The sequence below is a fragment of the Semicossyphus pulcher genome, unplaced genomic scaffold (genome assembly GCF_022749685.1).
Source record: "Semicossyphus pulcher isolate SPU_LCO1_2020_fin unplaced genomic scaffold, fSemPul1.0.p SCAF_20, whole genome shotgun sequence".
In the NCBI taxonomy this organism is placed as follows: domain Eukaryota; kingdom Metazoa; phylum Chordata; class Actinopteri; order Labriformes; family Labridae; genus Semicossyphus; species Semicossyphus pulcher.
The window spans coordinates 10997141-11023655 of record NW_027211694.1 but is presented as its reverse complement, the minus strand read 5'-3'; the positions used below and the strand labels follow the sequence as shown (position 1 = coordinate 11023655).

The 26515-nt window shown below is 41.2% G+C and overlaps 1 protein-coding gene across 2 annotated transcripts; it reads left to right on the top strand.

The window, feature by feature from the left end:
• The first annotated feature begins 1618 nt into the window (after positions 1–1618).
• On the top strand, positions 1619–11171 carry rassf8b (Ras association domain family member 8b). Of its 2 annotated transcripts, none has more exons than XM_069671061.1 (8): positions 1619–1758; positions 3827–4204; positions 4354–4496; positions 4667–4852; positions 5033–5107; positions 5797–5919; positions 7174–7320; positions 7809–11171. In XM_069671061.1, the coding sequence occupies exons 1-8, from the start codon at positions 1647–1649 to the stop codon at positions 7914–7916; spliced, it is 1272 nt and encodes a 423-aa protein (XP_069527162.1). In that variant the 5' UTR covers positions 1619–1646; the 3' UTR covers positions 7917–11171. The 2 variants fall into 2 exon arrangements, with proteins under 2 accessions (XP_069527162.1, XP_069527161.1); XM_069671060.1 differs by having other exon boundaries at positions 3827–4208; positions 4370–4475; positions 4649–4852; ... (2 more) ...; positions 7174–7354; positions 7804–11171.
• The last annotated feature ends 15344 nt before the right edge of the window (positions 11172–26515 follow it).

Sequence of the window (26515 nt, the reverse complement as noted above, 5' to 3'; positions counted from 1 at the left end):
AAATTGTTAAAGGAGGCCTCCAGCGATATGGAAGTCAGGGATCAGAGCTGTGCTGATGGCCCAGTCAGGAAAAAGGAGGGCTGCTGCACCGTGGGGTTGCAAAACTCTGAGCATTAGGCAGCAGCTCCTTCACTGCTCTGCTGCACCGGCTCGCTGTCGTGGCCTTGCCAGGTTCCTAATGACTGCCTCGCTGCCGAGGTGCTTGTGTCAGCAGTTTCAAATGGCTTTCGTTCTGCGTGCATGCGGCCGCTGAAAGCTTTTCCTGCACCGACACCAGCAAATGAAAAATATATTGTAGGAGGCCTGTTAGACGGTCACAATCACTGCACCACAAGTGTGTTCTTGCTGCAATTTATCAGCAGCTTTACAGGAAACTACTTAAAGGAACAAGTGTTGTATGTTGTCTGGTTACAGGAAACTGGTGTCGCTTTAGTGGTACATTGATGAAAACTTTAGGTCTTTACTCTATGTTGTAATACATGTTGTCTTGTGATTTTAAACCCATTCTGGGAAGCATAATGTTGAGGCAATGGAGAACTGGAAATATTGAGTCATTTGTGTTTTTCTTCTTAAAGCTTCTGTTGGCTGAATTGATTTCAACCTAATTTCCAACAAAAATTAAAACTGCATTCATTTATTTTTTGGTCGCTTGGGGGCACCTCAACAAGGTGAAAACCATATACTCTGCAGAAGAAGTGGACACAGCCTCTGTTTTTTAAGGTAAAGCTAATGCAGCGGTGTCCTAAACCTGCATTCTTTCTAAAGGCCAGCAGGGGGACTCGCGTGGTTGCAAAAAGAAGTCTGGTTGTCGGAAACCAGATTGGAAAAATAACAGTATTTCTACATGATTAATTAACTGAGTATACAGTTTTGTAATGGGTCAGTAGTCTAAATCGCTAGTTTCAAGTCTTCTTCATACTGCATGATTTTATTATGTACATTTTGTCACATTAGAGTAAAATGAATGATAAAATAAGGTATGCTTTAGGACATGGCTACCTGTGATTGACAAGCCGCCACCAAGGCAGCATAACAATATAAATCTACTCTAGTTTGCAAATAAGGACAATAAAGACAAGATAGTGACAGCCAAAACTTTAGGCTTCAAAAGGGGGCTGCTGTTATGGTGGATGTATCCACTTCTTTTATCCAGTTTATGGTATTAACATATGTTATCAATATAAAGTCAATAAAGCTGTTACGCCCAATATAATCTCCTTTTAGCTCTGGTTAGATCTCCATCAATTTCTGAGCAAAATGCTCCAATATGCTCTCTAGCTAGTTGCTAACTTTGTCTGACGGCTGTTTAGTGCTTAGCATATAATGTGCAGTTGGTTTTACAGGTTTTTAACTGAAATGAGGGACGCTTACAAAACCAAAGCAAAGAGCTGAAAGATGTAAAGGAGCTCCTTAGAGATGAGTGGGTGAAAATTCTCTGATGCTTTTCGCAATGAGCGATCCCTTTCTCATTTCTCATTTAACTTTGATCGACTTTAAATTTACATTTCTTAGTGCAGCTTTGAGGTTTTTGTCAGTAAAACGAAACACAGTTCTTTGCACTGAACAGTGCTTCCTTTTTTCTTTCAGGATGGACAGTAAAACGTTACTAGCGCCCCCCTGTGGTGTGGAGGAATGAGGGCCTCTGGATGAAGGCCATGGAGCTGAAAGTGTGGGTGGACGGAGTGCAGCGCATCGTGTGCGGGGTCACAGAGTTCACGACATGCCAGGAGGTGGTCATTGCTTTGGCACAAGCCATCGGTAAGCTCAAAACTGCTTGCTACAACGTAAGCTCATGTCTTGTTTTTTAAAGATGGTAGATGCTTGAAAAATGTGGAAATGAATGGGGAATTCAAAGCCTCATATAAATACACAATAAACAGACTTAAAGAATTTAAATGGCCGACCAATAATATAACAAAGACCACCACCAAGTAGAGTAGATTTAACTCCGGTGCTGAAAAACTTTAGTTGGGAACATTTCTAACATAAATCCCGATGGGGATTATCTGTGATGTGGGTTGTGTCCAATATTGGCCAGGCAGGATGTCAGCGACAGTGGAGATGATAAATTGCAGCAAAATGAAAAGTGACTTGAGGGCACACAGAGATTTTCAACGTAAATGGGCTGCACAAAACAAGATGAGTCATGCTGCAGACTTTGGCTTATTGACGTGCCGTACACTTGCAGAGAAATAAGTTGGCACTTTGTCTCCGTTTGTCATTGCATCGATTATATTGGACATATAGCTTTGTGAATCTATAAGAATGATTTATTTAAATGAAGAGATATGTGCTGTTTTTAAAATGCAAAGATTTTTCTAGGGCTTTCTCACCAACCTCAATGGATAGATTCTAAGTTGAAACGTGTTTGTCGTTCACACTGACAGTGTAGCAGGAGTTATGGCGTTCACTGTCCTTTGTGTTCTATGTGCCTTTTGTCCAGACTGGGCCGCTTTGATGTGAATGGCTGTAGCGATGAATGTGCCTCTTTTACAAGGATCCTTACTGTGTAGGAAGAGGTTGAGGGCCAGTCTTCCCACCACTCAAAACAGTTTACACCACATGCCATTCACCACATTCACACACACATGCATACAAGGAGAGCAAAGGCTTTTGTGCAAGGTGCCAACCTGCTCTGGATACTGGATCTTTAGATAAGGACAGGCGGTGTTTAACTCTAATTTAACATGTAGGTGTAAAGACAAGAAAGAATTTTCCCACTGACAAGTCCTTTAACGAGACATGATGGTAAAATCCTCTGAATCTGTATTAGGAATTAATGAATCTGTTCTGTGTGTTACTACTGTTTCTCTTTGAATTGCAACATTTTTGTTTGTGTTTTGAGTAAATCCTGACCACAGAGAGACCATGCCATGACGACATAGATGAATGATTCAGACAGTACATATCCTTTAAATTTTGCAAGTTACTTCCCATAAATCTGTGTGTCATCAGCATAACAATGCACTGTGTTGTTTTCTGTTGTGTTGTAAAAGGGTCTAAGAATAGAGCCTTGGGGAACACCTCAGGTCAGACAGACCTCCCAAGGAGAGAGTAAAGCCGCTTTCCCACTGCTCAAAAAAACCACTAACACCTGCTAACAATTCAGTAGACCCGGGTAATTATCGCCTCGGCTCCGATCAGCATAAATGGGAACACAAAACCCGGGTCGGCACGCTAATCTCCGCCCCCTTTCCAGCATCATGCTATGCTCCGTCGGTAACTTCTGCGACTCCTTGTCATCTCAGCTACAAATTCTGCCCATCTCCGTCCAAGCAGCGCTCAAACATCGTCCCAAATTTGTCGGCGCCGAGTTTATACACAGAGTAATAGATACAATAAAGACCTAACCACCGTAACATCTTCACTGTTTACTAAGCCTGTTTCAGGCGCGTTTGTGACGTCAGATGGTGACGCAGCAGAAAAGTGACCGAAAGGAGTATAGTTCACTGGCAATGGGAACAGAGACAATCGGCATCTATAAGTGGGTCTTCCCGGGTCTAAAAAACCTGCGTCAACGCGCTACTTTTACAAGAGAGGTACAAAAGGTACAAGAGAGAAAGTTTTGTTGAACAAGTTTGAGCCAAACCAGTGTGAGGTTATCGTCCCTGTTAAAACCCCATCTTCTTAACCATACAAGCTGAAATATATCCAATTAAAAATTTAGCTTTCTCCGGCATCGAGGCTTTTCTGTAATGCAGAGATGTTGGAAAGCTGATTTTAGTTTCATTTATTCATGGATCCAAAAAGCACACCAGTCCAAGGGATAACTTGCTGAATCTGACTGACATGTAACATTAAATTTGACAAAAAATCTCTATCTCAGGACGCACCGGCAGGTACACTTTGATCGAGAAATGGCGTGAGACAGAACGTCACCTGGCCCCACATGAGAACCCTGTGGTATCCCTCAACAAGTGGGGTCAGTATGCCAGCGATGTCCAGCTCATCCTCCAAAGAACCGGCCCGTCTGTCAGTGAGCGGCCCACCTCTGACGGGCAGGCTCGGGTCCCAGAGCGTGGCTTCTACCGGCAGAGCCTGCCACCTCTGGCCAAGCTCCGCCCGTCAGGGACAGACCGCTCGCTCAAACGAAGGGAACCCAAGCGCAAGTCTTTGACCTTCACCGCGGGGGCCAAGGGTCTGAGGGACATATTTGGGAAAAGCAGAGATGCCGAAGGTTTGTTCAGAATATTCTACCCTAATTGTGTGTTTGTACTTTATGCTTTCACTTGTCAACAAGCCAATCAACAATCTTTCATCTCCCACCCTCTAATTTTTCCATCCATCCAGCCAAACAGCCTCAGCAGCGTGGCGTGAGTCTGAATCTTAACAGGGTTGGAGGTGTTGGAGTAGCATCTGTACATGGGAGTCCAGCCAGAGAGCTGGGCCGGCTGGTGCAGCTGCAGAGAGACAAACTCCAGGCCCTGGAGAGCCGTCTGCTGGGCTGCAAAGCCGAGCTGCGAGACTGGGAGGAGGTCACCGGCGAGGCCAATGAAGTGAGTCAAACCACAGCTGCCAGTGATGTTATTTACAGGAAAAGAGTTGCGCAAAATGGCCCATTACATCCATGCATCATCTTTTATTTCTTGCCATGTAGAATTTAAAATTCCATTTGGGCAAGAAAGTTGAATATTTTCTCTCTTACCAGGGAGGGAACCTGGAGGAGGAGCTGCTGCTTTTAGAGCAGCAGGTGAGGAGGAACGATTCAGAGATGGAGGAGGAGGAATTCTGGCAGAACGAGCTCCAGATCGAGCAGGAGAGCGAGCGGCAGCTCCGGCAACAGCTCGCAGAGCTGCAGGGCGGCGTGCGCGACTGCGAGGCAAAGCTTTTAGACTACTTAACACGAATACAGGTTAGCCTGGCAACAGAGAACAGCTACTTTATAGCATTTAACCTTCTGTTATGTTATTGTTCAAAATCACTTTTAACATTTACCCACAAATGATAAAAAATAAAACAAACACAAGCACCTGTCACTGGTTTTCTGTGAGGATAATTTTCATGTTTTGTATTTATTTTCACGTTGTTGTAGAGCATGGAGGCAGGCCTGGAGCAGGAGCGTCTGCAGCAGGAGGCTGAGCTCAACCAGAAGGTCAATGAGGAGGAGGTACAAGGCAGTCAATCTTGGTTTCTGCAGCTGAAAACCCTCTTAATGCCTTTCATACAGAAATTTATGTTGGACCTAAGTTGTTCACAGAATCAGTTACATTAACCAGCGTGGAAAAAAAACATTTATATGTTATATGATGCATAAAAAGGCCACTGGAAGTCTGAAATTCAAGCGAGCAGAAAAGCAGAAAATCTTGCATTAAAAATTTCATTTACTTTCTAATGTGAAAAATAAAACAAAAGCTGTTAAGCACATATTATCAAATACAAGCATGCTTAATTAAGATTGTCAAAGTGGTAAACACAACCGGCTAAACATTGGCATGTTAGCAATGTCTTTGTCAGCATGTTAGCAGGCTCACACTAGCATTTCGCTCAAAGCCCTACCCTCAGGAAGCTGCTAGCAAAGCTACGAGCTGCTCATATACTTAGTTTGGTTGTTTACATTGCATATATTTAGTTACAGCCCTCTTAATGTTATGTAATGTTAAATATCTTATTCAATTAGAAGGTGATAGGAGATTTTCTAAATGTTATAGCTAAGAATCGTGCTTAAACGTGACCACATTTTGAAATCTTGCTGCATAACAGGGATGCAACTCATACTCATTAGTCATTACTTCTGCCCGTCTCTTCTTTCTGAAGGAGTTTCGAGTGTTAGCTTTCCCTCTTCTGCCCTGGTTTCAGGTTCAAGAGCAGCTGGATAAAATGAGTGCAGAGCTGGAAAAGCAGAGCCAACACACGGCGCGGCTGGAGAGCAGTTGCAGGGCGTTGGAACGCTCTCTTGGCCAGTCCTGCAAGAGATTACAGGTCAGCTCAGGTCCACATTTAAAGAAATTAAAGCATCCTTGGCAGAAAATATGTTGCCGGAGGAGAAGTTTTATTTAAGGGAATGTTTAAGAAATGCTCTTAAAAAGTTGTATCACTTTGGCGCAGTGGTGTGTTTTAAAAACCTGCTCCTCCTCACATAGGTGGAACCATAAAAAATCTAAGCTCATTAAGTTGTGGGCACTGAAGCAAAGTTTAATCTCCAGCCTGCAGGGATGAGAAGTGGATCCTTGGCTGCATGAATCCTAGTATGAAGCAAAGTGCTCTATGCACAGGCGAGGTCCGGCAGGGTGTGGGTAGCATGAAGTAATGAGAAGGGGAAGGGAGGGAGGGTATTACGGCATTCTTCGCCTGATTAGAGAGAGGCCTGAGTGAGTACACAATCCCTCGCCTGTGGTTGCGTAACCATCTGGGAGCTTCTCTTTAGCTGTCTCATCTGGGGTGTGACTTCTGGAGTGAAACGGAGTAGAGTGTGATCCTCTATTGTTTTTATGTCTCAAATCTACCAAGGTTTTAATGCAAATATGTAAATGTAGGAAAAATGTGCAAATTACGCAGCTAAATGCTTTTTTTATCAGCATATTCCGGTACCATGGTACATGGTAAAAACAAGCTTTTTTGAGCCTCCGTAAAGGGGACATATTTTAGCTGTGCAATCAATCATTCTAATGTGTTTTTAATCATGTTGGTAAAGTTTGTTTCATTTTAAAACATTTTATAAATAATTTAATGTAATTATTTTTTCGGAGCCTCTCCTTCCTCCTGAAACGAACAAGCCGTTTTGACATCCAAAGGTTAGACCTTAGCTGTGATTGGCTGGCAGTATTTGGAGTGACTGCGTAGCCCCTCCCCCACGTGTGCGATCCTACGTGGGGGAGCGGGCAACCTGCAAAGTTGTAGAAAACACGGCTGCTCTAGGAACGGTTATTCCGCCTTATATGTACAAGCGAGAATCGCCATGAGGTATCGGAATGTTAAGTTGAAATCTTGACGACTGAAGGGAACGACGGTGAATGATTGGTCGATTTCAGCCAAAGCAAGGTTCTACATAGAAACCTGCAGCTGTCCTGAACGGCCCATTTCAGAGGCGACCTTTTTAAAAATGTAATTCTGGAAAAACACTTTTTCACTGTGAACAATAAACACCCAAAAAATGTGAAACTCGCGCAAAATATGAGAATATCCATTCAAAAGATATGGCCCCTTTAAGTTGCCATGGTGTTCTTTTCCTGCCAGGAGAAAGAGCAGGAGCTGGAGCAGCTGACAAAGGAGCTCCGACAGGTCAACCTGCAGCAGTTCATTCAGCAGACTGGTACCAAGGTCACCGTGCTGCCCGCTCTGCCTGCAGGAGAAAACAACAACGGCATGTACAGACACTCACATGTACACATCGACAGACAACCTGCCAAAACACCTTGTTAAAAAGTTAATTCCCATTCAAACTGAGGTGCTTTCCATACTGTATAGTGGTGTGCTTACATGTGTATGTAAAGAGTGCCACCCTGTGGTTATCCTAAGAATTGCATAATGAGCTGCTGAGACAGGACTGCTGTGCCATAACAGCTTAAGTCTGTAACCCCATTACACGGACCAAATCAATAGCAGCACTAAAAAATGCTGCACGACTTAAACAATAAGTCGGAGGGAAAATCCCTTTTTTCATTCTCAGAAGTTAATCCCTCAGAGGGTTTTGGTCCCAAACTACTCTCTCCTAAACCCTGAAATATGTTCAATAAGCTCAGTAGCTTATAGATCCTAGAGCACTATTTTCCTCAAGGGCTATAATAGTGCAAAGTTGACATTGTTAACCACATTTTGTGCTTTGTCCTCAATCATCTTTTCCTGTTTTTTCGCTTGCTACAGAAGTGGAGTCTGGCTCTCTGAAACGGCTCGGCTCTTCTCGTCTCTTACCGAGCGACCTTCGTGCTCTCCAAAGCACTGTGTCCTCCAGCCTCAACCCTGAAGGCATCTATGTTTGACCCCAAACTTTCAAGGAAGCTTTTTTTTTGCCCAACACTGCGACCTGATGGTACCAGGACCTGAGAGCAAAGCACTGAGGATGTCAAAAACATTACATGGAGGATGAAAACTGTTGCGAGGAGAAAACTTTGCATCCTCTTCCATTTTAATGGACTGAGACTCGAACTGATGTCAGTATCCAATTGCAAAACATTTCATCTTTTGTTAAAATCTCGACAAAAGCTTCATTTTCAGCGAGTAAAAAACAGCCAGCAGATTTATTTTTCTTGAATACGTACAGAAATATTTTATTTTTATGTTGTAAATCCGTCATTTCAGGACATCTGTAAACGAAACCATTGCACGAGCATGCAAAACACCAACACCACACCTGTGCTGTAAGCATTGCCATATCTGATTGCCTTATTCTGGTGTTGTAAAACCAGGTGTCAATAAGTCTAGTGTTAAAACAGAACTCAAGGGAGCTGCTGAACTATGCGCCATATAAATCTGATGAAACACTTCCCTGCACCAATTCAGGTGTCATGATGTCAGCATAACTCAACAGCGGCTCCTTTTCTCTCTGTATAGATTTCACTCAGAGAGAAATTTGCCTGACATGAAGGAGTCAATAGCGGAGTAACCTCATATTTGCGTTACTTTTCCTCACAGAGCCATTAATCTTGTCTTTGTTTCCTTTGAAAACTTCCTCCAAAAGCTCTTGAGACCTGAACGCAGCCATGACAGCGGCCATTGACCCTGCCTGCGTAAATGCCAACAATGACATCATACCTAACCTCACCACCAGATGGCGCCAAAATACACACAATTCAGAAAGTTAACTTTGTAAAAGTTCCTCCCGGTGGTGTTATCTGTGTTGTGACTAAGCCTCAGCGGTTGATATTTCAGTGAACAATCTAGGGATCCACTTCGATCATTAGCCAAGTGTTTGACATGTTTCACTGTGTTTCATAAGCAGGGACTCCCACATACTGTATTCTCCATCTTTTTTTTTTAACATTTAACAAACTAAAGATGTCTCACATGAACCAAAGCTAGTGTTAAAAACATTAATAGTTAGATGAATGTACTTTTTACGTGTATGCAACTTCACCTTGACTCAAATAGTCGACACATATATTGACACAGTTGAGCTCTGTCACAGAATAAGATGGAAAAGTGGAAATTTAAAGAGAAAGAACTCTTAAAAACCCTAAATTACAATTCCATTCATGTCTGGATTTTACCTCATTTACTAATTTCTCTTTGATAATTTAGAAATTAGTAAATAAAAGCAGATTTTTCTTAGTTTTTTGGGATGAAAGTAATACAACTGTAAGGAAAATACTCCTCCAAATACAGATCGATACGCTTTTGAACTTTTGTTAAAGCCTGTGGTTGTTTATCAAACGTAAAAAAATAAAAATAAAATTAAATAAAATTAATATTTTAATGTATTTCACTTCATACTTTTACTACATTTAATTTCTTAGAGGAATATTGAGCTGTTACTTCTTCTAATTCTAAGATATGATCAGCTAATGTTTCGTGATATACTGTTGGAGATTAAGCAATATATGAAGTAGCGAAAAGTAGCCCCGCCTTTACAGGTTACATCGCATGTATCAATATATGTACTATATTTTTTACTTTTACTTATATTTAATTAAAACATATTTAGTTTTTGCTCAAGTAAACTCGTATTTATGTATTTATACACTGTGGTTTTGCTACTTTTACTTTAAGAACAACTATTTCTTCCACCACTGACACATTCTGTTTATATTCTCCCATTCACAAACTCAAATTTCTCCCGTTTACAACCTTGATATACAACCACAAGCTTTGAAATGATTTAATTCCACAGGCTGGATGTCTTTTTGACCCTTGTTTGAGCCCTTAGGAAGAGACTTGCATTTGTGCTATGAATGTGTGAAGGATCCTGCTTTGTGTTTTTTTTGCTCTGCAGTGCAAAAATAACCAGAGGAATCAACGTCATAACTTTGCAAACTCTTCTAAGACATTGTTCAGTTGTTCTCTCTCCTCCCCTCTTAGTATGCAGTTTTATCGAACAACAGCTTCCACTTCAACGTGGACGTGAACTATTTGAATAATGGCATGCCTTACTGATACAGAACTGTAAATAAGATCTACATATCACATCAGTCTATGGACTTCCTTTTTTTTAAAAAGTAGATTGACGTGTGAAATATGCAGAGTGCTAGAAAGGTTAGATTTTAATGTTGGTGCTTAATAAGCAGCTCGGTGTGCATGCAATAATGTGTGATTGGTTTTATTTGGACTCTGAATTAGTGGCTCCCAAGGATGCAACATTTCTTCTGTGATTTATCTTATTTTTGGTTTGTTGTGTCCCTGTTTGCCTTGTTGACATTTACACTGATGGTGATTTGAGCTTTGGTAGAGCGAAAGCTGAGAGGTCAGAGTATAGTAGCAGAAGTCTAGCACATTATTTTCTACTTTTTTTATTAATTCTGGCAAATAAATGGATGTAAAATAGACCCATGTTGCATTGAAACATGGCAAAATGTTTACCAACATTGCTAGTTGTTTCTTTTTTCCTGCGTCATGCTTTGAGACGCTGCCAATAGTTCTGTTGTGCCATATATGATGCTTCTCAGTAAGTGCATATACAAAAATACAATGATGGAGCCATTGTGGAAACAGCCATCGAGTGGTTTTGAAAAGCTGCGGCTCAGGGATATTTCAAGACGAAGAGAAAATTACCCAGACAAGAATGGGCAGAAAGTAATTATGGATAAACGCTGTTCATGATGTCCCGAGCCATTTGACAAGTTAAATCGTATATTTATCCTCATGGGGATTTGAGGAGCTGTTTGACAAGTTTAACATGTAGAATTGGCTCTTAGACACAACACAACAAATGTAAATGAAGTAATGATTTGACTCTGAGAGAATTGCAGCTGTTTGAAAAGGAAAGTGTTTCTGTTGGCTCATGTTGTTGCAGTTTTTGCCTCATGTTACGAGAGATTAAGAGAGAATAAGACATGCAATACTTAGTTGAATGTGTTTACATGAATGCTTTACTGTAAACATCCTGCTGGTTAGTGTACTGGGCTAGGCTTACATCACTTACTTGCATTAACTCAACATTATAACTGGACGAATTAGTTTATTTTTTATCGTTTTGTATTGTTTACTCACAAATTCACTTCTTGTATTTCTTAGCTTTCAGATTTCAACAGGTTTTATTCTTTGGGTCATTGTTCAGCCACAGTGTATGAAAGATATAATACAAAAAAATAATGTAAAATATATAAAAAAGTGAATAAAATATATTTAAAACAACTGTGTGGAACTTTGGTTGCTTGTCAATTTTGTTCGTATTGTGTTGTTCGTATTTGCGTTGGAAAATGTAAATAAAGGCTTTCCGTCTGCAAGCTGGCAGCAGTGACAGGCATTAAAAATATTAGTAAGTAAAAGTTTAATCTGTATGCCTCAATTTATCATGCAATTTGCTTTGGCAGCATATGCGTTTCTGAGGTACCAGATTAATCAGTCAAAACAAAGACCTCCTGCGGTAATGTTAATTAACTGTATTTAGAACGCTTGGCTGAGGCGGAGTAATACATGTAGTGAAAAGTCCCAGTGCAGCGCCCATGCCTCTTGTCCAATCAGATTACTTGGGTCGCCTAACTTTGAGCTGCTTGGGCTGCTTCATTGTTGCATAATAATAGTAGTAAATAAAAATAAAATTATTGTCATTTGAAAAGTCTCTTATTTTATTGCAAGCGCTCTAAAATGTTTGAGACACAGTTTTAAATTATTAACGACATTCTCCCATGAGCCCCCTCCAAGTAACCAATGAAAGTTCAAGTTAGGGCGGAAACCGGAAGTTGAGTGAAGTTGTTGTAATATGCTCTGTGACTGTGTGCAGTCTTTCTTTCATTTTCTGATGAAGTTACTGCAATATACGCTGGTGATGATGTGTTCACTGCTCTTTTTACGTCCTTACGGAGTTATTGTGATATGCACTGTGGCTGTGTGCAGTGTCTTATTCATGTTGTGATGACTTTATTTAGATATGCACTGTGGCTGGGTGCAGTGCTCTTTCATGTTCTGATGAAGTTATTACAGGAAGCACTGGCTGCAGTGCTGTGTTTATGTTTTAGGAATTACTTTCTGATACTGTCGCTGTGTGCAGTGTTTTTTGGATATGTTGATGGCGTTGTTGTCATATGCACTGTGTCCATGTGTTGTGTTCTTTTCCTACTCAAGTGGCTGTGTGCATTGCTCTTGTCATTCTTGTGTCTATCTATGCGGTTACTGTACCAGCACTGTTGCTGAATGCTGGGCTCTTTTCATATTCTGATTAAGATATTGTAATTGACATTGTGGCTGTGTGCAGTGCTGTTTTTTTTTTTAATGTTCCCTCGTACCAATGACGTCAAACACGATTACGGCGATGAGACTTCTTTGCAGAATGTCAACAACATGATGAAGGTAAGAAATATTAATTGTAATATACACTATAGCTGTGTGCAGTGCTCTTTTCATGTTCTTTTGGAGTTATTGTTATATGCACTCTGCCTGTGTGCAGTGTGTCCATGTGTAGTGTCCTTTTCCTACTCAGTGGGCTGTGTGCGTTGCTGTTTTCATATTCTAATGCGGTCATTGCAATATACATTGCTGCTGAATGTAGTGCTCTTTATATATTCTGACGACATTATTGTAATGCCTCTTGCTCTTAAAATTACCCCATGAAACTGCACTTCTGGGGCTTTGAGGAAGTGTCCGATTTGTCAGGTGGTAATCCAGCCTAAGCTACACAGAAGACTCGGAAGGGAAAAGAGCTGACAGTCTTATTATATCGCCAAAATCAAAATACTTGTCACCATTTCAAGCACTGGTATTATCCATCCTCATCCTTAAACAAAAGGTTATTTTTTTTAGGGTTCTCCTTAGGAGAAATTGGCTCTCACACTCACAGCACAGAGAAGCTGCAGGTGAATCCTAAACAAGCTGCAGACGTGAGAGTGACTTTTGCAGTTTGTCTACATGAGACAAGATAAAAGCACGGATGACCTTCTCTAAATCTGCAAAGGATAAAAACAACTTAATTTTTAATATCTTTCTGAATAGCAGGAAGCAGCGTCGCAGCCGCCTCTTTACCTGCGCTTCAGAAGTACCTGTCAGAATCACTTGCAGCTCCGTGGCCGGCCGGCTTTGTGTTTGAAGACGTATGTCTGCCAAGACAAAAGTTCTTCTAAATACCAGCAGATTTATTTTCAACTTTTGAGAAACACTTTTGATACTTTAGAGAGTTTCCAAACTTAAGTTATCAGCAGGTGTTTCTGTGTGAAAAGTCATTTGTCCCTCGGTCTCCCCAGTGTATTACTGCTTTAATACTTTAAATGGAGCCCAACAGCTGGGTCAGAGGGGCTCTTATTACATCTGTGACCCCCTCACACCAGAGGATACTTGAAGATTTGTCGCCTTAAATGCTGTCAAATTCATCCAAACTTTTTTTTAAATCCATTTTTATCCTGGAAGGTGTCGTCATTAAATTGAACAGTTTGCCGTTTTTAGCAGCCTTCACTTCACTTTTGGTGATGTATACAGCATATCTCATTAGGGAATAAATCTAGGAAGTTAAAGGACGTGACAGCAGCTCTAAGCAGCATGAAGGCAACAGACTTCCAGGCCTGCTTCCATTAAACCAACACAGTATTATTCAGTTTAAAATGTTTTTTATGCAGTCTTTAAAATAGAGGCTGTGGACATATTTTGGATTAGATAACAGCCCACAAATAATAATAAGAATAAAATCTGATAACTTTAATTTACTGCAAAATCCGGAATATAAGATGCAGTCTGTTTTTGGGGGTGTCTCAGAGGGAAAACAGTTTTCTACGGCTATTTATTTCAACACTATTTCAATTTATTGTAATTTAATACACATTCAAAGACTGCACTGTCAGTCATGACGTCGAAGCATTAGCCAGCTTATAGTGCCATCGTCTAGTATGTAGCACACAGCCCAGTTTTCAGATGGAAAAAAAATGATTAAAAGTGTGTCTAACAAAACAAATTTTGTGGTACTTAAAGGAGCAGTTCTCCTCTGGAAAAAGCTACTGTCAGTCAAAGCTGGTGTTCCCTATAATCGATAGAAGCAATAATATTTGAAATAGCCGTAGCTGTGGAGAAAGTTGTACAAACAGCTCGTGATTTCGCCCATTCTACATTCCTACAACACCCAGCATGCATTGCGCCCCTCCCTCTGGAAGGAACGGCCCAGCGAGAGACGCTGGAGTGAAATACTACCGTTTCGCTGCAGGCGAAAATACGACGAGAATATACCGATGGATCATCTAAAAAATCTTCAAGTCTGCAGTCTACATTTGATGAGGAAGTGTAGTTTAGCGAGCTCCCTGGCCTCTGCCAGATGACGCGTTTTACGTAGGTTTTCCAGGGCCCATTGGAGAAGCGGATAGCGTCCTCCAAAGGCACCGAGCCGAATTGCACTTTTTATTTTTTACCATAATGGCATTAGCTCCCCATGATAGCATGATAGCACTGAGGTTAAAAATGGGCGAACTGGCCCTTTAAAGTCTAGAACGAGGAAAGAAAGAGCTGCCTTATTTTACAGCACACTTACCCCCAAATTACATGATAAAAATGTGCCTTTCTCCCACTTGTTTAATGCTTTGTCTTAACCTCAGCTGATAATATAACGGGACATTAAAGCTGTTCTAGGCTCTTCTATAACGCCAACTTTATTATCAAACGGCTCCAACATCGGACCTCATAATAAGAACAAGATTTTAAAATAAATGATTAAACAACTTAGCTGCATTACAATCAACACTGCTAGCCCATGCATTTTTCATGTCTTGTAGCCTGTAATTATATTTCTCATTTTATGTATTAATAATAGATAGAGATTAGATTAGAGAATAGATAGGGAGTTCAAAATACCTCTTAACACATCGTCTGTACACCCTTTATTCCCTTCCCTCTTGTCTTCCTCCCTTGTACATATTTGCCTTTGTAAGGAGCCAGTGAGTCTGTGAATGAAACCCTGTGTATGAGGAATGAACACGTAATTTGTAGGCTGTAAAGTGTACGTATTGTAAAATAAGGAGGATACAGCATAAGAGTGAGATTTGATTCATTATTGCCTGTACGGAAATACTGGTCAAGTGAGATTTTATCCTTCATTCAAACAACAAATCCACTTCCCTCCGAGCTTTATCGGCTCCTTTCTCTATCCCGAGCTGCGGCTGATTCAATCACGCAGCCATCCCAGGGCTTGCAATAACATCAAAGCAGTTTGATTTTATCAGAGGAAACCTGTACGACGGCGTGGTGTGACAAGCCTTTTGTGAAAAACCGTCTGCATGGAGATCAGAGATTTCCTGCGAGTTATCTGAACGTCTTCTAAAAGGCGGAGAGTGACGAGGATGAGTTATAGTCCTACACTTATAAAGCCTAATTAGTTAACCTCAATTTGCGAATTATGATGCAAATATTGCACCTTAGAGTGATTAAACAATTGTGTGTAAAATGAATTATAGTTGCACTGGAAGATTGATTAGGCTCTGAAGCGTGTGTGTGTGTGTATGTGGTGGTATTTGCAGAAGCCACGGCTGATGCTGTCATTAAATAGCCCCTTGGCCCCTCTCCGGAATTTGTTTATTCTGCACTGGGCATGGGTGTAGGTGGCAAACAGATGGGCATCCATGAATTATGGAAATGACGGGCTTTGATTAACCACCACACACTCTGCTGGATAAAAGTAACTCCAGGGTTGCCAAGTTCTGTGGTGCACCGGGCTGTGCCGTCAGTCAGGCAGGAGTGGGATGGACCTGATGCTTGATTGATGTTGTTTACTGCTCAAACTTAAAAAAAAACGGAGAACAAGACGGCTGTATTTTTTATGTGTTTACTTTTAAGTTTGGTCCAGGTGAAGAAGCACTTCCAAATATTGTGTTGTGTTTTCCCTGTTTGAGATATTCTGGTCACTCCTGTCCTGCTTTTTGGGAGAATTTGGTCATTTTAGGAAACACTCTTATTTCCTGTCTTGCAAAGAGTGAGAAGAGAGGATGAGTACCCCCCTCAGCCACTTAGTTTAAGGACTGAAAACATGGGTAACAGCTTGCCTCACTCTGTCCAAACATTGAAAAATGCTGTTACCAGCTAGGGCTGCAACTACGGACTATTTTGATAGTCAACTAGACAATTACTTAGTTGGAGGATAGATTATGTGCTAAGTTACAATTTTGATGCATATCGGCATCAGCCTTTTTTCATTTTTTTTTTTTTTTTTTTATAAATCTGACGGCTGATAAGAGTTCATTTCTTTGCAAATTTTATTTAACTTTGTTTTATTTACTTTATATAACTTCAGGAAGTTATTTATTTATTTATTTATTTACATTTTCAGTTAACTTTATAAGAGATGCTGCTGACCCTGGGAATTCCCTGCGCTTCTTTTTGTTTGTTTAATAAACATATGCTTAAAGGCATTTAAACAAAGTTAAGTATTGGAGTTTGTATTATTCAAAATTTTGACGCCAATAATTTTAACTTTTACCGCAAATGAATATCGGCTCCAAATATCGGTTATCGGCCTCCTTGACTACTAATAATCGGTATCGGTATTGGCCCTGAAAAAACCATATTGGCCTATCTCTAAATAAAGACAATAAATGTGAGTTCTTCATTCAAAAACATGTCTTTTAATGAACTCTGCTGCTGATTTGGCTTCTGCTGATACAAAAGATACCTAAAATCCAATGTCACATTGTTGTCCCTCTCAGCAGAGATAGTAACGATGCGAGATGGCTCACCCCTCAGCAAACTCAGCTCCGGAAAACGATCTCATGTTCGCACACAGCATGAAAAACACGTGCGATGACTTAACCGACTATTACATCATCAGGCAACTTTAAATTGTAAATCTGTTATCTGTTGTAAAAGAATGTTTTTTACCTGTTTAGAATGAGCAACATTTTGATTTGTTAATATGCTGAACGCAGCAACTTTTCAAAATATAAAAACTCATTTGATAAAAAGATAGGAAGTGAATCAACAAGCAGAGTCTGAAGCGCCTTGAGCAATTTCTGCTGATGAGTATTATATATTATATTATATACATACATTTAGAGACATCGCTCTGTCTTTTATTTATGCCTAAAAACTACAATCATGTTATTAATTAGCGTCAAGTCTAGATGACGTCTGTCTGTCACTTCTTTGCTCGTCTGATTGCGTGTGTGTGACAGCATAAACATAAGGTATTCAAGCAGTGTCTTTGGAGTCACTATCAGTGTGTAGCTCATTATGGACCAAGCTGCTTTTGTTGTCATTGGGAGAAGAGGGAGTGGATGATGTCATCGGTGAGGATTCACAGACTGAGGCTGGTAACGAGGTGGAAACACGGTGTTGCCCCAGATGGAGGACGTTTGTGGTTGTTGTTGTGTACTTTGCGAATAACATTCCCAGGGTGATTAAATCTCATTTTCCTGTTGTAATATTTGTTATTGTTCATGAGTCAAAAATTATTAGCATCTGCTGAATGTTAAAGGTATTATAAGTAGGATTTTTCCTTGCATCTTGTCAACACCACATTCAAACTGTGCCCCTCCTCCTCCTCCTGGGCTCTTCATTACCAGAAGCTCTTGTGCGAGAACACGCCCACCCCGAGCTAACACTGACAGCATCACGGTTGCCGTTGCGCTAGCATGCTAACCACCGGTTAGCTTGTCCTACCCGGTTTGAGGCAGCTACCTGTCCAACAGAAAGAAGGCCAACTCTGCATCACTCTGTCGCCATTTTCGCCGGTCTGAATAGGGCCCAGTTGCTAATTGGAACCACTCCCACACTCACCTATACGCTGTGGTTGGCTCGGGGAACCACGACAGTGCCCCTCCTGAAAACGTCCCGTGCAAAGCAAAACAAGGGTCTGCACACACTCTCACCAACACTTATGTATTGAGGCCCATAGGTGATTAGCTGCAAGATGATTAATCTTGTGGATATATCACAATTATTTTCATTAAGACAGATTTCCAAAAGCCCTTTTTTAAAAAAGTATTTGATTTGTCTGAAACGGGCACCAATTATCTCCGTCCTGGCCTGGCAACTCTGCTGTAACCAACATCCCCCCCCCCAATGCCACTTTAGCAAATTCTACCCCCTCTTAACACACACACCGCCAGCCGTCCCCCCGCACACCACTGTCCCCATCTCCTCACTTTCATAAATGAAGAGAGACAGCCTTATCCCGGAACCAACACGGAAAAGCAATTAAAAAGGAATTAAGGGTGTGCAGGGAGAAATTGGATATGATATCCGACGCCTATTGTAAATGTCACCGTTATTACTGTGTTGTTGTTTCCTATTCCTTTGGCCGCCTTGCCCATTTCCAGGAGTGACAGCCCGTAGTCTGCCGGGCTTAATGAAGCCGTCGCAGCAGCCAGGGTCTCGGTGTGTAAGGTGAAGAGTGCTGCTTATCCTCCTCTGCATGCAGCTCTCATTAGGATCCGTTTTACTGGTGAATAGTAACAACCTCCACTTGTCTTCTTCCTCTGTCCCCGAGCAAATGTCTGTTAAACTTATTTAACACTGCGGCCTTAATGCTGTGTGAGTTGTTACCGTGTTATAGGTTTATCTAATTGTGTTTTCAGCTCGGCTCACTCTGAGGCAGGGCAGGGATGAACTAGTGATGTCCTTTTATGAAACAAAGTAATTCAAACACCTGTAACGAGCATTTTTACGCTTAAAAACTAAAAATATTCCAGTGGTCATGAGCCCCTGAGTTGATTCCAGACGTACAGTTGATACATGTAAAAATGCCACTGAAACTCCGCTCTTTCAAGACCTGATGATGTTCCTGTAACGCGAGTGATGATGACCTTTGACCTGCTTGTGGGATATGATTTGTTGCTTCATCATCGCACGTTTGATTGCATGTGTGTGACAACATAAACACAAGTTATTCTAACAGTTTTTAGTCTAAGAGTTACTACAGCTGTCGAATCAATTCAGGGCATACAATATTTTATTGCATTCTCTTGATGTGATTTATCAGCTGATCATGGACCCCTGTGTTTTATCGCTAAGAAAAGAGGCCGAATGCATGATATGGTTTAGATGCACAGACGGTTGAAACAGCGGTGCTCTGACAGCCAGGTTTCCTTCGCTGATTACTGTGATTTTTAAAACAAGTTTGTTGTTCATAATGTATCGTTCTGTACGGGAAAGATGGGGTGCTTCCCTGGGACATATGGATCGTGAGTTCACTGCGTCCTTTTAGATTTTAATGCGCCAGAGAAACCATCAGGGCCCAGTTGTTCATCAAGTGTAATCTGCATCAGAATGATGTAGATTTGCAAATCCCAATTTTTGCTATCCAGGGTCAGCTCATCATTTTATTCTTCAGCCTGTTTTACAAAGCAACATTGCATCGGATCACCTGCTCCAGATACAAACTTTTTTTAAAGTGGTAATCGCAAAGTTTTCAGTTTCGTTCTCTTTGGCGACACCAAAGGCGATAAACGGCAATTGTGGGAGCACACTTCCCAGATATCCAGTCAGTGCTGCATGTGTGACGTCCACGGTTGGCTCCGGTTGTAACTCTTGATTTTCCTCGCTGACGGTCGCTTTCCTTTTCAGACTGTTTGCCTTCATCTGAGCGTCGAATTTGTTTCTTTTTCTTTTGGATTTTCACTTATTTTTTAAGTTGTATCTGTAGTCATCGATCTTTTCTTTGTTTGTTCAGCCATAGTAGATTACTGTTTACTTGCAACACTTGCAGAGAGCAGAAAAGCAGCCGCTTAGCTCCGCCTACCCTCTCTGGCAGACCAACCACTGCTGGGTGATGGAAAATGCGTCACTAACTGGGCGCCGCTTTAGCATCCATAAAATTACTGTACTGCAAATGCTAAGGCTTTCATCAGTGGGCCATAGGCTCAATCACTATTGTGTTACCTCATTCGGTGATAGATCGTGACTTAACATTTATTTAAATTAAAATCTTCAAGATTATCACATTAAAACATTTGGAAGACTTTTGGTTTCTTTGACTATTTAATAGAAACCTGAACTGAGTTATAGATATTTGGATCATTTTTCATCGTTGTTAATAATTGGCTGGTCCAGCAAGATTGCTCCTCCAGCAAGATTCTGCCGTCATGGGAGCTCTTTATGTGCTCTACTAACACTAATTACACAATATATTACTGATTGTCACTCTTTGTAAATCCTTTAATTTAATAGCGCTAAATAACTCAATTATTTCACCTTGTTAGAATCAATACGTCTGCTGGGAAAACTGGACATTTTCAACATCTGACAAGTCAGAATTCCTCATTACATTCCGCCCTCGAGAGGGAATCTACCTCGAAATTTAGAGACACTGAAAAGCCATTTCAGATTCCCCTCACCGCCACTGACACCGTCTGAGCTGTCACTGAAACATAAGAAGTGATCCTGATAGGAGAGAGTGAAAGGAATTACACCGGGGTCTGGGATATCCAAGGTGAACACGCCTAGCTGTATTACTGTAATATGTGAATGTCCTGTTTTATCACACTTTAATTCCCCTGAGGGGCTTTTATTTTATACCACGTAGCCTTGGCTTAAATGAATTGATATCCCCCCTGGGTGCTGCCTGGATTCAGATTTCTTTTCAAATCAATCCTCAGAGGGGTTTTACTGGCTGCCTTTCTCAGACTTGTGCTTCAAATTCATGCAGACATTCAGCGAGTGCAGCCACAGCCTGCTGCTGTCGGCCACTGAGCAGCTCCACTGGAGCGAGCTGGGCTTTAAGTGGCTTCCTCAAGGGCACCACAGTGCTGTTTGTAGAGGGAGCCGAGAGTGTTGCTCGTTCATTTTCCTCACCTCGATATCCCCCAAAGATAATCTGTCCTGAATCTTACATCGCAGATTCAAGTAAGAAGAATTATTCCTTTCTGCGTCTGTGTTTATACGAGTCCAGCCGGTCCAGTGTGTGTGTGTGTGTGTGTGTGTGTGCACGTTTCACAGCTTCCTTTGTTCTCACACTCCCCCGTCTTGCAGTCTGGCTTGTGTGTCCCTCTTCATCCCGCTGTATAATAGAAGTGTGTGACAGCCACATCTGAAGTCAAGAGATGAAAGACATCATTTACAAGGAGGTGTCTGCTCTCCCTCTTCGTGTCTTCCTCACACACACACACACACACACACACACACACACACACACACACACACACACACATACACATTTACTCACAGACACACACTCTTACAAGATGCATACAGCAACAGACCACAGCAGGCCACAACATCTCTGATATAAAAAGACGGCTTTAAAAACGTTTCTTTCTTTAATACTTCAACCAGGATAAATATGAGAGAAAAAACATTGCACTGGTTTTGGGACTAGAGGGAGAGTTATAGTATATGCATGGATCCTAGTGGTGTAAAGATTTACCAACAGGTATCGGTTAACGATTTTAATGTTAATGATTTAATTTCACCAATACGGGGACCCCTGGATCGGTTTGAATGTAATAGAAGCCGGTTAAGGGCTCAGTTACCCTTCGATTCCACAGGATCCGTCTATGGTGCCTTCCATGTGCGCCGCAACCTCCGGAGTCGATCGCGCCCATTCAAGTCAAAGGTCTTGAATCCACAGCACGCTCTGCTCCGCTAAAGATACGCGCCGGGTCTTTTTTTGACGGAGGCCGCTTCAAACAAGGGTCAGGCTCAACAGAACAGATCGTTCCAAACAGGAAGTCACACAGAAAAGCAGCGTTTAGCATCCGGTTATTTCAAAATAAAACACCATGTTCAGACCGGTACAGACTCCCGTTTTTTTCCGTTTATTTTAAGATCAACACACTGAAATCTCGAAAAAATAATACTTTCAATTAAGTAGTGTACTCACCCATGGTAGAAGCACAATAATCACGGAATGATTTCCAAATGAGCAGATAATCAACCTCGGATGTGCAAACTGAACTGTAGTTTGTGTGTTGCTCTGTTAGCATTGATGTTATCGCGTGATTTCTCAATTCTCGGACCAGAAACGCGGCGCAGACGGAACGCGCTGGAGACGGATCCTGTGGGATCGAGGGGTTATGCATCAGTTTACTTTACAGTTGCTGCTAATCCTGCATATTGTGCTCAGAAGGGCTGTCAACAAATATTCTAAGTTCGATTATATAACCGAATTGTAATGACAAACTTGTCAAAAATGACAAATGACTAACAAGATTGTTAAAATTAATATTCAATGTGAAAAAATGAGCACTTCCGCGACTGTCTCTCGTATTCTCGTATGTTGTTGGTTACGGAGCGTCTTTGAATGCACACAGCGTCACTTTATACGTTAATAATTAACTTTAATAGTCAAGCTGAGACCAGCCAATACTGTGTGACTGTAACTGTGTGGTAATGGTGGTGGAGAATTCAAATCCCAGTCCGTCCGAAGAGAGAGAGAGATTCTCAACCCCAGCATAACAAACAGGTATAGGTATAAACATGTTAATGTTAAAATAAATACACCTGTCACAGCACAGCTTGCTCGCAGCGCTGAATGCCCGTTCTGCCGTAATCTAATTATTTTAGTGGTTTATTTATTTGTTTATTTTGCAAGGTGTAGGAAGCCTATGTTGATTTTCCAAAAGGCATCTTTATCTTTAAATAAATATATCTTTGTATATACGTTTGTCTTTCGTTGTGTTGCCCTCTTGTGGACATGTTGCGCAAAAATGGATATTCAAATAGTTCGAACCTGTGTGTTTTTTTGGCTGACCGCCGGGTCAGTCCTTCACATGGGTCTGTATGTGACTGACTGACTGAGTGACGGTACGTTCAGAGCCAAATAAAGTTAAAATAAAACACTTCAAAATAAAAGCATTGTGCACAAACGAGGGGAGTCAGAAAGGTAAAAATAGGCAAGCCTCCTATTCTCTACATTTTCAGCCCGTGAATCACGTGAGATACGAGTTTTCATGCCTTTCAAATGAAAATGAACACGTCCCACAGCGCTGCGCTTCCAGTGTTGCACATTGACCTGATGCGGTCAGCCACATACACATACTAGGCTTTGACTAGTCTCGTTTTAGAAGTAATAATTGAACGCCATTTTTAGTCTTCAGCGTCTCCAATCCCACGAGACTCTGACCTCTGACCTTTTATGAGAGTAATGTTAGTTTAAGAAGACTTGCAATGAGAAAACAGGAATATGTCCGTAAACGGTGGAGCGGTTTACAGCGGCCCACATCTAAAATCCAGTCAGAAGTCATCTAGACTAGGACTATTTATTTATGGGAAAGTAGTAGATGTTACATAATTCTAATGCTTTATTTTTCAAGGTCAGGGATGCCAAAATAGCTTTCAAGTTTCTGCAGAAGAACTATACATGTTTGTAAGTAGTTGTAGGGGAAGTCTTTAAGACCTGGCTGCTAACATCCATACTGTAACAAACACTGTTTGATCATCATGGATAGAGGAAACTCAGGAAGCTGCTCAAAAGAAGCCCATTATCCAGCTTCAAGCAGATGCACACAATAACTGACAATGACACAAAGCTTGTCATCCACCTCCTGCCTCTTTTCTTTCTATCGTTTACAACTGAAACCTTGAAACTGCCTTTCTCTTCCAATTACGAGAAACATAACCTGCCAGGTCTGATTGTGTTCCCGTAATCTCTGCTGTTCCTTCCCCCTGCATCCCGCTGTACCCTCTGGCGTTGCACAATCGCCACGAGGGGTTAGAGTACAACCTGCTCCGGCGGCAACCCTCTGCACCTTGTCTTGATGCCCTTGAGCGGTAATTGGTTGAATCCCTCCAGAATCTGACTTGAGGGCACCGAAATCCACAGCTCCCCAATCAGTCGGCTGTCAATCATTCTGCCAACTAAACTAAAGCCGGGGATAACTAACAGGCTGAGATTGGAGTTAGAGAGACATAAATCTTTCTGACAAGTTTGTGCTCGGCCAGGTAGGACTCCTGCAGGCAGGGCGATCACCAAAATTGGATGATAGCGTTCTTGCCAACGTGGTGGTTAGAAGGAAGCCCGACATCCAATTCAGCTCTCACAGTGAGAGAGAGGGAGGGTGTGCAATTTTCTGCTTCTAAATGTCTGAAAGAGACACAGAGACAGCTTTAATATAAATACTGAATGGAAAATGAAATTATGCACACAAACATACCTTTTAGAGCACATTTCAAATGGTGATATTATAGTTACTGAATCTGATTGAGACATCTCTGGCACTAATTTGAAGTATTTTACCACTTCAGGTGGCTTCCTTCCAGAAAGTTAGCGGCAGATTAATCACTCTTGGCATGACTCCTATTTCCGCTCTATGGGGGCTTAATGAACAAAATGATGTATAGTAATACTACAACTGTAATTAATTTCCACAAACCAGTTTTACAAAACAATAGTTTCCTCTAGTTTCCTGCTCATAAACTGTTGTATATATGACAAATGATATGAAAGAAAAGTCATTTTATGTATTTACTGTAAAGTCCAGAATATAAGACGCAGAGGGAAAAAGGTTTTCTATAGCTATTTATTAATCGAAAGTTATTTCAACACGATTACAATTTATGTTCATTCATAACACACAAATTACAGCCTACCATCTGTTTTCCATGTCAAGTTTGCTATTGGTGCGTTAGCTAGTTAGCTGGCAGCCTACGGTAACGTTGATTGTTGTGAGGGTGGTGGCTGCGCTGGCGATCATGACGGTGCAAGTCTGTAACAAAGTGTAAGCAACAATCAAGTTCTCTCTCTGCATTTTATACTGGGACAAAGGACCCAGCCCACTTTTTACATGAAAAGAAATTGAAAGTGCGTCTTATACACTGAAGTTTACGGTAATTATATCAGCATAATTTGAAAAAAATAAAATGAAAACTCAGTCAGTAATCAAGTCAAAAAGGTCGATGTTTCTCATACTATTTAATAAGATAGGGCTGCACGATGAATCGGTAAACCATCACAATGTGCGCATGTGCGATTATCACATTGCAGGACGTGCGATAGTGAAGCGAATTTGGTGAAACACGTCAAGCTGCTACTTTCTTTGTTGCTAGGCGCAAAACAAAAACTCGCCTTTTTCTGGTTTCCCACGACTTATCGACAGTAAAACTGTCTGATATCATGTGCCGCTGAGTGTTTACTTTAGTGGCTACACCTGCAGCGGCGCACACACGCCGTGAGGTTGTGTGCGAAGACAGGAAGTAGGATGTGGCGAGATTTCGTTCTTAAATGTTACTGTCATCGGACTGATTAAACATACATTTGAACATTGTTAGAAATAGTAGATGACATACCGTATAAGTAATGTAACTGCAACATACAAGTCTGTTTGTATCCATTTATTTTAAGACTGAGTCGCTGAAGCAAGTGTGGTAAAAGTAGGAGGTAGATTTTGTTTGTCTATAAGAAAATAGACTGAAAGTCCCAAATAAGAAAATTTATTTAATGTTAATCGTGGTTATGTGCATGAAAACGCACCGTGTATATCTAGTGTTATTTACTGTATTTTCGTAACAAATATCGCACCAAAATCATGCAGCCCTATGATGTAACTTCTGCTTCACAGCAGGTGTGGTGAAAATTAAAAATTACAGCATATATATGAACGCTTAAATATCATTCAACTCTAAAGTGGAGAAGAGCGAAGAAGCAATTTAAAAACAAACTCAGCAGGAAGCCGGTTCAGCTCAGCAGTTAAAGCCTGCGACTCATGTATACCAGAGGCTCAGTCTTCAGGGTTGCCGCCCCTGGTTCGATTTCGACACTGTGCCCTTTGGCACATTTCATCCCCACTCTCTCTTCCTACATTTCCCACTCTGTCCACTGTCCTGTCTAATAAGGGCAAAAGGCAAAATGTCTACAGAGCCCCTCAAACTAACTCTTTCAGCAGTTTGTATTTGAAGCAAGACTGTTTTAAACTGATAAATGGTGCAATGAATTTACATAGATACAATGAAAGCACCAAAACAGCACAACATTGTTCCCTGTCACTGCCCTCAGTGTAAAAGTATATTGGAAATACTGTTAATAATCCTAACTACAATCTTTTTATGAGTATTTTGATGTTATATTTCTCCATTGCTTTTGTCCATAAAAGAGATTTAAAAAATGTCTACTACTTTTTAGTAAAGGATCCATGTGTAGAAAAAAAAACTACACAGGAATGCAACAAATAAAACATTCCTAATGGTTATTTTTTATCCGACCATATATGCGACCATTAAGGGACTAAAATATTCTCCAAAGTCTTCGCACAATATCCTGCTCAGCTCCTCAGAGCATTAATAAAGAGAGATTTATTTCCTCTTGGTGCTGCAGGTGTGAATGCATCTCGTGTTTCTCCGAGCAAAACAACAGCATCCTCGCGGTCAGAGAAAACCATCCTCAAAGCCCGTAAAACCCCACATCCGATCCTCCATAACCCCCAGCATCCACCCTGCAGACGCGTCCTTTTTAATCACAACTCTAAATCTGTACTGGGGCCTCGAGCTGCTGACCCTGCAATCTGACCTTCCTGGTGGGGAGGGGGCAGCCGGGCAGGAGCACAACAGCTCGCCAATCGATAGAGAATTAGAAAGTTCACCGGCCATTTTGCTT